Source organism: Cupressus sempervirens, chromosome 8 (genome assembly GCF_028749045.1).
Source record: "Cupressus sempervirens isolate cs-2001-9-10 chromosome 8, ASM2874904v1, whole genome shotgun sequence".
Classification (NCBI taxonomy): Eukaryota; Viridiplantae; Streptophyta; class Pinopsida; order Cupressales; family Cupressaceae; genus Cupressus; species Cupressus sempervirens.
Window position 1 is genome coordinate 572,186,029 of NC_143125.1, and position 15,824 is coordinate 572,201,852.

The 15,824-nt window shown below is 36.3% G+C and overlaps 1 protein-coding gene across 8 annotated transcripts in view; it reads right to left on the reverse strand.

Moving 5' to 3' along the window:
- The window catches only part of LOC149543679 (uncharacterized), a 196,838-nt gene that overhangs the window by 110,683 nt on the left and 70,331 nt on the right, over positions 1 to 15,824 (reverse strand). For 7 of the 8 annotated variants that reach the window (XR_016355672.1, XR_016355673.1, XM_089798438.1 and 4 more), the window contains one exon: positions 3,077 to 3,172. The exons of the other annotated variant lie outside the window; for it this stretch is intronic. Coding sequence is in view for 5 of the 7 variants with exons in the window: in XM_089798438.1 (XP_089654564.1) it covers positions 3,077 to 3,172 (96 nt within the window). In the remaining 2 variants the exon portion in view is untranslated. The remainder of the gene's footprint in view (positions 1 to 3,076; positions 3,173 to 15,824) is intronic. 8 annotated transcript variants of the gene reach the window in all.

The following is a 15,824-nucleotide window of genomic DNA, read 5'->3' on the forward strand; positions in this document are numbered from 1 at the left end:
GTGTGTGACTGCATGATTTTGATGGGCCTACTCCTGTGTACATAATGAGGAAGTTATGACTTATCACCAAAAAGTCGGAAGATCGATATTAGATTCAGAGGGAGTATCAATTAACCAATGGCTTCCTAGGATCATTGTTCAGAGGTAGAATTTTAAGGTGCAATCCCTTGTGCATGATATCTTCTCTATGAGGGAGAAGTTCTAAGTGAAATACCTTGTAATTAGACATTGCACCAGTCTTTCCAAGTAGCGACACTCCTCCAGCAATTCTCGGCAATGATCTAAGACTCTAGATCTTCCACAATTATACCCTTTTGTGACCAACTTCTTTGTACCAAGGAAGGATCCCTAGTTCTTGCCTTGGCTTTTATGTTTTGGCTTCTTGTTTTGTTTCTTCTCGGACACCATTCGGTACTCCTTTTGTTGGCTCTCTTGTTTATATGCTTAGTCCTATAAACTCTCATGGTTTTTTGTTGGGCATTAATATTATTATCTTATCTTATCTTCTCTGTGAGAGAGAAGTTGAGGTGACAGTGAGGTGGTAGCCTTTGTTCCACCCTCTGACTTGGTTCATGGTGGTCATTGTTTTGCATATGTGGATTATGTCATGAAAGGTGACGATCTTTCATTGATATATATATATGGAGGATTGCTATTGTAAGGTGACAATCTTATCAATAGCTTGACCTGTTATCATGACAAATTACATTAAATTTCTGTCCCGAAGTGCTTGTAGTCATGATAACAAATGTATCGTGATCAGACTAAATTAACTTGGTGTCCCAGAGTGCCGAAGATCATGATACTTGTCATAATAGAGTTCATGACATGTTGATTACTAGTTATATGATTGACTTCATTAAGTTGTTTTCCCGGACTGCTGGAAATCAGGTAACTCATATCCTACTAGGATATAACATATTCTTTTGGTAGGCATCAAAGATTTTTTTGATGCCAATACACATACCAAAAGAATATAAGTATGATGAATTTCATATGATTGATATTTCTTGTTGAATCATACTTCAGATGATATTGATAGATAACATCTAAGTTGATAGATGTATGTTGATATCCTTAAAAATGTCATTCCAAGAATATCATATTGAGATGATATCTCTCTATATGCTTGAGATCATAATGTGTTCTATAACAATCCTCCCTAGCTCAAAGGGAGTGTTAGTGTTGTAGCTTCAGTCAAATTGAATGGACCTAGAGATAATACTTCTATGGTCATTGGTTAATCATCAATTAGACAAACTATATATATGTGTTGCATATAATTATGTTTATATATATTATTGTTAATAAATTGTCTTATGATGATTGACTTATATTTACCATATAGTGACATGTCTCTTCATGAGACATGTCTCCTCTTCTCATATTTATATGACATTCAAATGTACATTTAGAACACACAGAAATAAATGGTAGTGTCATTACATTTGCAGAAATCAATCCTACGATTTCAACAAATTGTACTAGGTCCATGGTTGGGAGGTTAAACCTCTATCAATGCTTCTTCTTTCCTCCAAATGCCACAAGTTGTACAAGATAGATCCGTTCTACTTCACTTAACATGGTGTGATCTGAACCTTACTAGTATTTTCACTGTTCTGTTCATTTGTATCTTAATTCAGTTTTAGCTATTTATATTATGCAGTTACTTTTCTGTTTATATGAAATGGTAGTTAAAATATTTCAGTTACATAACGTTCACTTATCATGTGTAATATATTTGGTTAGTTTAATTTGATCAAAGGTAGTAAATGTTTCAATTGGTAGTAAAGGCATATCACGAGAATGCAGTATATTCAGTTATAATTGTTAATCCTTTTCATGTGAATAGGTAGCTAGCTTACGTTATTCAATAAAATTGAAAGTATTTAAGGTTCAGGAAATTTAGTTGTTGCAAGCATAATAACAATTACATCCACACTTGGGATAAGCCTACTTTTCATTAATAAAAGCTCAGCAAGGCTTAGCAAAACTCTACTGGTAACATTGACTCAAGCTCTGTATTGCCCTCAAGCTTCTTATTTGATGTAGCCTATCCACTGCTGTCACCTGCATCTCTGCCTCACCACAGAAATAATTTCATTATACAAACAAATTAGGAGGATAAAAGTATATTCAGTGCCAAGTTCGTTACATGCTTAAGAAAACCACTGGCGATTATGAGCAGTGGCATGTGTCATGGTCAACACGACTCATCAATTTAACATTATGTATGGAGTATAGATGAAGAAAACATCTTTAAATTTGCACTGAAAATTCAGCTCCCTCTTGTACAATCTATATACAAACACCAAGCTAAGTATAGATGACAACTTCAAGCCTGACCTTCTTCCATAATCTTAGTTCCCCTTTAAATAACTTCATTATCCAGCTAAATAAGGATGATAAAATATGTTCAGTGCTAAGTTCAAAACATGCTCAAGAAAGCTACTGGCAATATATGAGCAGTTGCATGTGTCATGGTTAGCACAACTCGTCAATTGAACATTGGGGATGAAGTATGGATGCATATCTAGAAGAAACATCCTTATGTTTACACTAAAAATTCAGCTCCCTCTAGTACGATCTCTACACAAATACCAAGCTAATTATAGATAACAACTTCAAGCCTGAGATTCTGCCATGATCCTAGTTTTCCATCTACCCATTTGTCCTAGCTTACTTTGATCCTACTTTCTGACTAATTTTTTTTTCTGCAATCTGTCTACTACTACCAAGTATGCAAAGTAGAAATTTCTCAATTATGCCAAGTATAGAGCCACCTACCTTGATAAATACAAGTACAGTACAAGATTGAGAATTACATGGCAAAAAAAACCACAAAAAATGAAGGGATAGACTGAATAAGCAACAGAGTTCAAACAGATAAAACATTAAGTCAAATGAAGATTGTAATTTTGTTTTGTGGCCCGAGTAAAAATCCTCTTTGGTGGAAATTTTACTTCGCAATCCAAATGAAAATTCACAAGCATAAACAGAAATGCTTTTCTCAAAAATAAAATAAAAATAAATATGTATAGAGAATGAATTCTGATTTTATAGAAGGGGAGCATACCCACACAATTGCCAAAGGCAGGGCAATGATGATCAAATCGATTGACATAGGCCTGACATTTTTTGCACAACCTAGTTCGTGTATGGAACCTGCAGTCTTACAACACATCATTATGATAAGAAAGTATTAGATGGAAAAAAAACTTTATAAGGTAACAAGAGCCATAATAAGATATAACAAAGGCATAGAAGAGAGAAATATATTGCAGGCACACATATGACCCCAAATTATTAATAAAATTATTAATGTAAAGAGCTTACTACTATGAAACAAAAGGGAAACTTGAATATATATATTTATAAGATGGATTTCTTCATTTTATATTTATTATTGATAACTGATCTACAAGCTTTCTCTGTGCTCTTTTGCCATGTCAACTTGATGCAGTAACACTGAAAAACTATGTTCCCCAGGGACACGTACCCGGCCTAAAACTCGACGTTTCAAAGACGGGGACGTCCTGGGGATGGGGGGGCGGGTATGGGACGTCCCCCAGCTGTCTCAAAATGACCTTTTTTTTCAGGGGATGTTTCGGAAACTCGGGGACACGAGGGGGACAAAAAGGGGACGGCCAGCCGTATACCGGGTACGGAAAGGGGACGTCTAGCCGTCCCCCGACCATACCGGGTATGGCCGGCCGTCCCCCTTTTTTGTATGCACATTACTTTTTAAAAAAACATGAAAAAAACTTTTAAAGCCTCCTTCTTGGTCGGCTAGTGGGCCCCACTCCTCCAAAAACCCTAAAATGTATATAACTCCACACATTTAAGTTGTTTTAACAATTGTTTGGTCTTCATTTTATGTTGCAGCCGGCTGGAGTTTTCATTTTGCAAGTAGAGGAGGTAATTTTTTTGCTTCCAAGAGCTTGAACAAGGGTTTGATCTTCTATTTTGTCCACTAAGTAAGGATAAAACTCTTTGTGCTTCCATCTATCATTTTTTTAATAAATTTGCAGCTTGCAAAGTCTGATTTTATTTTTATTTTTTCATTGTTTCAGCTCATATATCTATTCAATTGCATATTTAAACACAATGAGCAGCAGTGGTAGTACAAGTAGTAGTAGTGAAGAAGAAAATGTAGGGGTTGATGTTGCTAGTAGTGACACTAGGCAAAAACCCAATCCTAAAGCTGATTTGTTTAAATGCCCTTCCGCCATTATGAAGAATTTTGGAAAGGGTCCTTTCAATAGGAAAAAACCTCTTCTCCAATATGTCACACCTCAGCCAAAAGATAAAAAGAATTCGGGAGGGACTAGGGTGTGGGATTGTCATGTTTGTCTTGATGATTTTAGGGGCAGCTATACAAGAGTGAAGTCACATTTTTTAGGTGTTTCATGCCAAGGAGTCAAAGCTTGTCCTAACCTAATTGATGAACAGAAATTAGAATGCCAAAGATTGCACTTAAAGGCTGAAATGGAGGGGCAAAATTTGACAGTGACATCACCATCCATTCCCTCACAATCATCTAGGCATATTCCATCCGCTATTGGTACTAGTGGCAGCCCTATTGGGTCTAGAGGGAAGAGAAAAATGAGTAGTGGTGAGAAGAGCTCGGTGGAAAGTATGTTTAATGCACAGGCAAAGGAGAAGTGTGAGGCATCCATTGGTAGATTCTTTGTTGCTAATGGTATCCCATATATGCAGCAAGTTCCACTTATTATAAACAAATGGTGAAAGATATTTTGAGCATGAATTCATCATTTGTACCCTCCGATGAGCATAAGCTACGAACCACTATCCTAGATGAAGAGTACTCAAAGGTTGCTTTTTTATTTGAGGATATGAGACGCACTTGGGTTAGGACAGGCTGCTCTATTGTGATGGATGGGTGGACTGATGTTAGACATCGGCCACTCATCAATATCATTTTCACATCCCCTGCTAGCTCTTATTTTTTGAGAGCCATAGATTGCTCAGGAAAGAAGAAGGATGCAAAATTCCAGTTCACCATTTTGCGAGATGCCATAGAGGAGATTGAGCCCTCCAATGTTGTACAGGTTATCACAAATTCTGCATCTGTGTGCAAATCAGCTGGTTTGATGATAGAGGGTGCTTATAGGCACATATTTTGGACCCTTTGTTGTGTTCATTCCTTGAACAATGCATTGAAGGACATAAAGAAGTTTGAATGGGTGAAACAAGCGGTGCTAGAAGCTAGAGAAGTGAAAATGTTTATTTGCAACCACCACACTTCACTTGCTCTATTCAGGTCCTTCTCTAAGAAGGAGTTCCTCAAACTAGCCGAGACAAGGTATGTCAATTATAATTATAGTTTACTTTTAGTTTGTTTTAACTTTAAGTTATTTAAAAAAATTATTTATAAGTTTACTTATATCAGATGTGATGCTTTTACCTTTAAATTTTAATCATTAATGTTTAAGTTTAAATTTTAAATTTTTAATTGTTGCTATAGGTATTCCACATATTTCATCTTGATGGAGAGGATGATTGAGGTGTATGAAGCCCTTCAATTGATGGTGGTGAATCCAGAGTGGGGACGATGGTCTCATTCTAAGTCCTCTGAAAGAAAAGCGGTGAAGCAAAAGATCCTTGATGAGAGTTGGTGGTCCACAATGAAGTAAGTTGTTGATTTTTAAATTTAGTATTAGTCTTTTGCTTGCTGATTTTCCTACTAATAATCTTAAAATTCTTAAAATTCTAATTCTGATTTTTATTTTTGTTGGCATCTTGATCTTGCAGATATATTTGCTGTCATAGCACCCATTGTTGATGTCATTAGATATGTTGATATTGATGCTCCTAGTTTGGGAGAGATCTATGAGACTATTGACAGCATGTTGGGTAAGATTAAGAGAATTGTTGAGGCAAAGGATCCTGCATTGGACTTTTATGAGGAGCATATTAGGCCTATTGTGACGCGGAGGTGGAACATGATGAATACACTGCTTCATATGGCAGTCTTTGCTCTAAGTCCCAAATGGTATGCATAGTTGGGTGGAAGGGGCCTCCCATGTGATGATCTTGAGGTTTTGGATGGCTTCACAAGAGCAATTGATAAGATGTATTCAACTCAAGATGCCTCTACTCTTCGTGCACAGTTCCTTGACTTCACCAACCTTCGTGGCCCAAACTTGGGTAAGCCACAAGCAAGGTTGGATAGAGTTGTTTTGGCACAGAGGGATCCTATTGGATGGTGGACCTGGCATGGAGAGATACACCTGAGTTAAAGATACTTGCCCGTCGCCTCCTTTCACAAGTTGCTAGTTCCTTAGTTGCAGAGAGGAATTGGTCCACATATTCATATATCCACTCTATCAAGAGGAATAGATTTACCTCTAAAAGAGCGGAGAAGCTAGTGATAGTGCATCATGCTCTTCGACTTGTTGATCGTCAGACTCCAGAGTATACGTAGACACATTGCGATGGGATGTTGAGCCTGAGGATGTGGCCCAGATAGATGAGGATGACACAACACCAGGACTGGTTGGGGTTCTATTAGATGACACTACGCTTCCTATGGAGGATGACAGTGAGGAGGACTCTGATTTTGATGCCATGGCAATAGAAGCAGAATAGGAGCAGTAGTCTGCTTCATTTTCTATGTTTTGTTTTTTATGTTGAACATGAACATGATTATGATACATTGATAATATGATACTTATTACTTTATGGTAGCCCTCTACCCTTTGGGCCTATAGCTTTGGGCATATTTTGATTTTGATTTTCAAATTTATCATGCTTATCATTATGAGTCTTATGATATTGACAATTGTTAATAACTTAATGTTCATTGTTCAATGTTCTCTGATATTGTATTGATATGCATTTTGACAATTGGGTACTAAAATAGTAAAATCGGATATTATTTCGTAGATGGCATTCAAATGTTATATGTTATGGTTCTATAATGTTTAAATGACATGCTTTGTGCTTAGTTTCATATGAATGACATGTATATTTATAAATTTCAATGTATATTTTAAAATTTTCCTATATATATATAGCCGTCCCCATTTGCTGTCCCCCCCTATCCCCAGAATTGCCAAAAAAAATTGTCGTCCCGGAAACCCATCCCACTATCCCCCGCCCTCCCCATACCGAAAACTTAGGGGAACATAGCTGAAAAATGATTTCCTCATGTATAGTTTATAATGCACAAAATATTTCCTACAGACCAAGGAAAATTTATATTCTAGTACTATAGGATATATTAAATTTTATTTTCTAATGCTGAGATAGATAGAGTTTTGAATTTGGAATTTTATTCGAACAGTATTTTCCATCTCATCTGGATAACTCTGCTTTAGTGCCCCAATCTAAGTCGCAAGGTTTAAATTTGAGTTTGCCAATCATAAAATTTGGATGAAATTCAGCAAAGGTAAAAATTCGGAAAAAAATTGACATTAAATTGAGCTTATATATATATATATATATATATTTATTTATTTATTTTTAAATATAAATAATACATCCACAAAATTATCAAAATAGTTTGACATTGCTAAATAATTTTTCTAAATAACTTAATATTATTTTAAATTAAAAAAATATTATTATAAATACCAATATTATATTAAATATCATAGAATTCGGACCAAGTTCTGAAAGGGTAAGAATTCGCTGAAATTCGAACTTCATGGATGAAATTTGGTGAATCCTGTGACTTAGGCCCCAACTATTTCAGTCTTATTCTAGAAAGAGTTCTATCAACATAATTTGAATGTTAAGGGCAGTTCCCTTGTTGCAGCCTAAAGACTAGATCTATGCAGATAAATAGGTATTTATCTGCTACAAAATAGAAAATCCATATTACTAAATGGGAGGAAGAAGAGATGTTACACAGCTTTGGTAATTTTTGTCCAACCTTCTACTCTCTAACTTAAACATGCAGGTACATTAATACCAAATGATACAAATGACTAAGAATTGCATCAAGTGCAAGCAAATCCATTATTTTCTGATAAAATACAGTCCATCTTTATATAATTACAATATTCAATTTATTAAAATACACATTTATATACACTACAACAGCATTAAGAAGCTTATGAGAATAAAGAATTAAAATTGTTTTATTGCAAAACAATCAACAAATAGATCTTTTTTTAAATTATTTAAGCAACGGAAAGATCATTGCTAGAGATGTTTTACATTGAGGAAAACAAGATAGCCATTGCAAAGGGAGGGTTAGCATGTACAAATAGCATGGCCTAGACACATGGAGTATAGATTTGATGAATTATATTCTGTTTGCAATTGCAAGGAATCTACTGATTCAAATGATCCTTGGCCTTCTTTTTTAGTATGAAAAATCGTAGAGTTTGAGACATAGGTTTTGGACATACAGGATACTACTACGACTTTATCATAAATCACCCCATTGCAAATGCGGACCCCCAATTTTTCACTTTTAGGCTTTTGGTGTTTTTGTTTCAGTCTCTAGCCTGTTGCTAGCGCAAGGTTTGGGAGTTCACTCTATCATGAGGTTATATGAGTGTGTTGTGGGCAGGTTTAGGATGCCTCGGGGGTTTTTTGGACCGTATTCAAAGCACCGTCAAGGTGAAACAAGACCCTCTTTCCCCTACTCTCTTTGGTATCTACATTGATGAGCTTGAGACTTTCCTCCCAGGCTTCTTACTTCTTGGCAATGGTAGTTACTTACACAAAGTTTTGATCTCCATTTTGCTCTTTGCAAATGATGTGGTTCTTTTGGCTTCCTCTCCTAAGAGGCTCCAACGGCTTCTTGATGGATTGGCCTCTTTTTGTGATTCTCGGCAGTTGGTAGTAAACTTGGGCAAGACCCAGGTGATGATCTTCAACTACTTGAAGACCTCGCATCTCCACTTCTACTTTCAGGGTGAGGAAATTGAGATTGTTAGAATATTATAATGTTTCTTTAATGGTCATCCTAGTTAGTCTTTAGTGTGTTAGGTAATTTCTATTTAAGTCTATAGTTCAAGATTGTTTCTATTAGAAACATCATTTTTGTGAATCTATACAAAGAGCTTTCATCTCCTCTGTTTAATACAACTACAACAACATCAATTTACCATAACATGGTATCAGAGCAAGTCAATGGGATTTTATAAAATTTGGTGAATTTTCTAAGACAAATTCAAGCCTATTCTAATCTGGATTTTTTTCCAAAATTTCCTTTTCTATTTTTAGAAATAAAGATCATTGGAGGTATTTTATGAAACTTTTGTGATTCGTCTTCGAGGATTTTTGTTGGAAATTGCAAGCCTGGTTAAGGTTTTTGATCTCACGATTTCTTGGCTACAGCAGAAGTCTCTGATTTTTTAGGGTTGCATGTGCTTGCATGTGTTGGTTTACCATGCAAAGTCTCATGTTTTGCCGCCCTTAAAAATTCTGATGGGTTTTCATAAATTTTTTCCCTAAAAAACATTTATGGGTTTCTATAAATTTTTCCTTAAAAATTTATGATTCTATAATTCACAAAGTTGCATGGGATTCCTTTGTGGGTTGTTCAATTTTTTAATTTTTGTCCTAAAAAAATCGTGTTTTTTCGTAGTCTGTTTTGGTGCATCATGCTCATCTACGAAGTTTGAAGGGTTTGTTGATTTTTTCTCAACATCGTGCTAGTTGTTCTTAGTGTTTATCTCTGTCTCCAGGGAAGAGCAGCTTGACTATCCAACACCACGTTGGATGTTTGGTATATTTTCTAGTCAAAGGTTTTGTTGATTCTGGGAGGGTTTGTGGCAGACTCATCCTAGTTGCAAAGCATTCTAAAGAAGGGGTCACCCTTCTCTGCTATTTTATGGGCGAATTTTGGCTTCTTGGTCTTCAATATTTTGCAAATCTAGAGAAGGTCTTAACAATAGCAAAGTGTTTTTTACAATTTGTGACCAAAAGACAACTGCTACAAAATGACTATTAAGAGAGGGTATTAGAATATTATAATGCTTCTTTAATAGTCATCTTAGTTTATTAAGTAGTTTCTATTTTTGTCTTTAGTTCACAATTGTTTCTTTTAGAAACATCGCCTTTGTAAATCTATATAAGGAGCTTTCATCTCCTCTATTTAATACAACTACAACAATATCAATTTACCATAACAAAGATCACTTCCTCATATGCTTACTTGGAGGTTAAGTTCTTTGGACCCCACTTCAAATTGAGACCTACTATGCAGCCTTGAGTGAATACGGTGCTTAGCTCCCAGGCTATGCTCAAGAAACATTGCTTCAAACATCTCTTTTAGGACACCATGACCAAGATGTCCCTTCTAGACTCTTTGGTCAGATCAACTATCCTCTACAGGTCCATTGTGTGGGGACCATCCCATCTCGAGTCTGATTTGACTTCTATTGAGCAGGTCCAGCCTCTCCTCCTTCGATGCATTATCAGATATCATTGATCCACCCCTCATAATATCATCTTGGTCGAGTTTGGTGCTAATCCTTTCAAGTTTGGGACAATCTTCGATCTAGTTTGGTTTCTCCATCGGTTGCAAGGCTTTGCTGACTCCTCTAAGGGTCAACACATATACTCCTTACTTGACCTACTACTCCTTTGAGGCAATTGTGGGGTTCGATCCTGTTGGCAAGACTCGATGTTGGTTTGCCTAGGATTCTGCTTTTCTTGGTTTGATTGGGATCTCGATGAAGCGTCTTCCTCCCTTTCAATTTTCTCCGAACACCCCCGCTCACCTCCTTCCCTCTCAGCGGGAGTTGAACGAACACGTCAGGATTGACATTTATCACAAGTATATTATCACAACATGGAGTAATCCTCTGGGGGTTCTCTGGTCAGGGATGGCTTTTTACATTGGGCACTACATGTTGGAAATGTAAGAGTAAGTGAGAGGGGAAGGGTGAATCAGTTACCACAAAAACAAATCCTTGTCCCTTAGATGTCAATACAAATTTCCACTAATCATACAATACTAAATAGCTTGGTTAACGCTAGAATATAGCAGATGCTTGGTTAACAAAGCAATCTTAAGATGTGTTAATCTGCTTTATCCTTTAGTGATTTAGTTGCAGAAATATAAACCATAAGTAAATAACATGAACACAGATAACACCAATATTTAACATGGAAACCTAATTTGGGAAAAACCACCTTGCAACTAGTCACAATAGTTTTCACTCTTCTGAAGTGAGCCTTGTTAGGAGCCAACCCTATTTAAGGTTATAAAACATACTGTTAAGTATAACCTTGTTAGACGATTTAGTTCAGACTGTTAGGAGTGGCCTAGTTAGAGGTCTTCCAACACTATTAAGTCACCTTGTTAGAGGATTTACAAAATAAATGTTCTCTGTTAAGAGATTTTTTTTACTCCTACAATGGCTAGAAAGCAACAACAATTTTGACCAGATTTAAGTAGCAACTGTCTTTGCAGATTCAGATCTCTATTTTGGTTTGACCTCTAAATCCTTCTTGATCAGATGTTACTTTGCAGCTTAACTTTCACACTTTCTTGCTCTGCCTTTTGCCTTCGCTCACATATCCATCTTTTTGCTATTCTTTTTGTTACACTTTATCCTCACAACTTGACCTTTCTTATATATCATAAACTAGGAAAAGTCGGCTTGAAAACCCTTTCAAAACATCAATAAACATCCAAATAGTCGTACCTAAATTAATAAAACATTTTACACTTTCAATCTGTTGTCACTCGGTCAACACTGGAACTAAACACTCGGTTGACTCTATGACTTCTTCGACCACTTGGTCAATACTGAACTCTTTCGATGCCCGACCACTCAGTCAATACTACAAGCAGGTTCCTTCCATTACTCAGTTACTACTGGAAAGTCTTCATAACCCAACTACTCATTAATATTGAGATATATGAGGTTAATATTGCAAACTCTATATATTACTAGGTTAATATTTACATATTTGTAAACATCAATAACAATATACAATTGAATAATTGATTCCAACAAACTCCCTCTTTGGCATTAATGGCAACAAAACATGTCAACATAAACTGTTGAAAGTATGAGCAATTATAATATCCTTGGTTTCATTCTCATTCTCATCCATACAAGCTCCCTCTAAGATTCTGCTTGGATTTGTCTTTGTTGCTTTCCTATCACTACTTTTGCTGTCATTTTTTCCCTCTTAGCTATAGACCCCATCATTAAGACTTGCCCTCAATCTCATTAATATTGAGCTTTAGACAAACTTCCATGTCACTCTTCCATGTTGACATTAAAATCTCCCTCTTTGACATCATTTGCCAAAGGATACAGACATCTGAAATTACAATGTACCTTATGTACTGATTCATATGCAATATGCTTTGTATTTCACTGCATCAACTTGATTGATCTTCAATAGAGCTTGGTTGATGCTTCACTATCTTTTGCATTAGTGAACATCAGTGAGGGGAATAACCCCTAGTTTACTTCTTAAATACATGAACGCATCCTTAGGTAAAGCTTTGGTGAATATATGTGCTATCTCCTCCTTAATGTTCACATATTCCAATCTCACCTCTTTGTCTTGAATCAATTCCCTTAGGAAAAGATATTTGATTGCAATGTGTTTTGTCTTTGAATGCATTACTGGATTTTAGGATATATTGATTGCACTTGTGTTATCACAATAGATAACCCCTAGCTCCTTGATTTCTTCCTTCATTCTTGACATCAACTGCTTGATCCACATTATGTTGGAACAATTTACTTTGCTTCTACTGTGGATTGAGAAATGCAATATTGCTTCTTACTTGTCCAACACACTAGCCTCTTTCTAAGAAAGAATGCTCCTCCACTAGTACTTTTGTTGTCATCAATGCTTCCTGCCCAATCTGCATCAATGCAAGCTCTTAATTCAAGATTTCCTCCTTTCTTGTACCATAACCCATAGTCTCTAGTTCCTTATAGATATCTCAAGATTCTTTTGACTGCCACCATGTGATTATCTTTAGGATTAGCAAAAAATCTTGCAACTATGTGAATTGCTAATGCAATATCAAGTATTGTGTGAACCACATACTGAAGTTTCCCAATCATTGATCTATAAGTAGTTTGGTTTACCTCCTTTGAATCATCATTCTGTGAGAGCTTATGTCTAGTAGAGATAGGTGTTCAAACTAGTTTGGAACCTTACATTCCAGAGACTTTCAATGTTTCCCTGATGTATTTTGATTAAGTAATAAATAACCCATCCTTCATCTGATTGACTTGAAGGCCCACAAAAAACTTGATTTCTCCAAACATAGACATTTCAAATTCTTTCCTCATTTCTTCAAAGAATGATTTACATAAATTATCATGTCTTGTAAATAAGATATCATCTACAAAAAAAATTGCAAGCAAAATATTGTCCTAAGGTCCTTCCTTGATATAAAACTAGCTATTATCATTTGTCTTCTCAAAACCAATTTTTACTAAATATCCATAAAGTCTTTCATACCAACATTGGGGGTAGGAAATTGTAAACAAAAAAAAAAATACTTGAAATTCCCAAAACACAAGGGACCCACGTGACATCAGCAAAGCAAGAGCCAAATGCTTGGTATAAAAAGGCAAAGGCTTACAAAGCCTCTAAATGCATGAGTCAACCATGGATAGGGAGAGTGTGTGGAGGGCCCACAATCCAAAAAGATGAGGATGAATTTGTAAGTGGTCTACGATCCCCTTAACACTATATACATGTTTACAGTATGGACCATGCCTTTTATACCACCATATATATGATGACATCATAGTACTCGGTGTAGATGCTTATAATTAAATAAATTCTCTTGGAGCTTGCTTTAATCCATATAGGGCTTTATGAAGTTTACATACCATGTCTCTTTGGCTTGGATCTGTGAAACCTTCAAGTTGAGCAATGTAGACTTCTTCCTCTAAGACTCCATTCAAGAAAATTGATTTGACATCCATCTGATATACTTTGAAACATTTTTGTGCTGCATATGCTAGAAGTGTTTTGACTCCTTCAAGTCTTGCAATAGGGGCAAATGTTTCCCCATAATCAATACCTTCTTCTTGAGCATAACCTTTGCAGACAAATCTTGTCTTGTTTCTTGTTACTTCATCTTTCTTATTCATTTTATTTCTGAATATCCATTTTGTACCAATCACATTTTTATCCTTGGGTTTAGGAACAAGAGACCAAGTTTTATTCTTTTCTATTTGCTCAATCTCTTCATTCATTGCTTCTATCCAGCTTTCATTTTCTAAAGCATCTTTTACATATCTAGGTTCAACTTCACTAAGTAAACATGTTCCTTTTAGTTTGCTCCTTGTCAATATGCCTTCGGTCTCTCCTCTAATTATTTGGTCCTACATCCTATCTCTCCTTGACCTCTAGATCCTTCCTGATCATATGTTATTTTGCAACTTAACCTTCACACTTTTCTGCTATGCCTTTTGCCTTTGCTCACATATCCATCTTTTCCATATTCTTCTTGTTACACTTCATCCTCACAACTTGACCTTTCTTATATATCATAAGCTAGGAAAAGTTGACTTGAAAACCCTTTCAAAACATTAATAAACATCCAAATAGTCGGCCTCAATTAGTAAAACATTTTACACTTTCAATATGTTGTCACTCGTTCAACATTGGAACTAAACACGCAGTTGACAACATTACTTCTTCAACCACTCGCTCAATACTAAACTCTTTCGATGACCGCCCACTTGATCAATACTGCAAGCAGGTTCCTTCCATTACTCGGTTACTACTAGAAAGTCTTCATAACCTGACTACTCGGTTAATACTGAGATATACAAGGTTAATATTGCAAACTCTATATATTGCTCGGTTAATACTGGCATTTTTGTAAACATCAATGACAATATACAATTGAATAATTGATTCCAACACTACATCGATATTCAAGACGGGGTTATTGAGTGCCCTTGGCACCTCACTCAATGTTTAAATGCATCCCCTCTGCATATCATTGGGATCTTTCAATGTGGGCTCTCATCAGTTACATATTCAGATTGATAGAGAGAATATGATTCGTCATCTTTGCCGTCTTAGGGAGGCAAAAATTGATACCCTTTTGTTTATTGCTGCCCCATTTTCTATGAGATCAAAGGGAGGTTTTTATGCTTGTTCAAAGAGTGCAGATCCATTTCACCTTTGTTCAAGTACACTGATCAACAGTATCTTGCACTTTATCTCCAAGAGGCCTTGTGACTCTGTGATCACATCTTACAACTTCAACTACCTTCAGCGCAATCGTCTAACTAGCTCACCACCTCCTTTGCTCGAAGGTCCTCAACCCGAGACACGAAGCGATCCCTTTGCTATTCTTTGGATCACACAAGTCTATGAGACCTCACAAAGGGTACTCTCAACAATACCACCCTTTCTCGAGCAATTCCTCAAGACAATCTAGGGCACATCCTTGCCCAGGGCAATACCCCTCGATTCTTGACTACTTCTCACTATCAGGAGTAGTTAGTCTTCTTTTGACTTATATTCTCTTGCTTTCTTGTCTTTTTGATTCCGAGAACACCGTTTGTTGCTCCTATTGCTAACGGTTGCCTTTATGAATGCTTTTAAATCCCTTACACCCTTGTGGTCTCTTGTTGGACATTAATAAATTTATCTTATCATGATATGCTTTCCTTTAGCTCCCGCAATGATGATGGCTCCCGCGACAAAGGCTAACTCCAGTGACATATTTTTTGCTTGTCGTAGCACGATCTGTGTTGCCCTTCCCACATGGTTCCTTCTCTAATCTTTTACATCTGTGTTCGTCCATGTGCCCTTCGTCAACCTTTGCTTGCTTTCTTTGTTTTGTTTTGTTCTCTATCGTTCTTTTCTCTCTCACGTCTGGTGCTTGG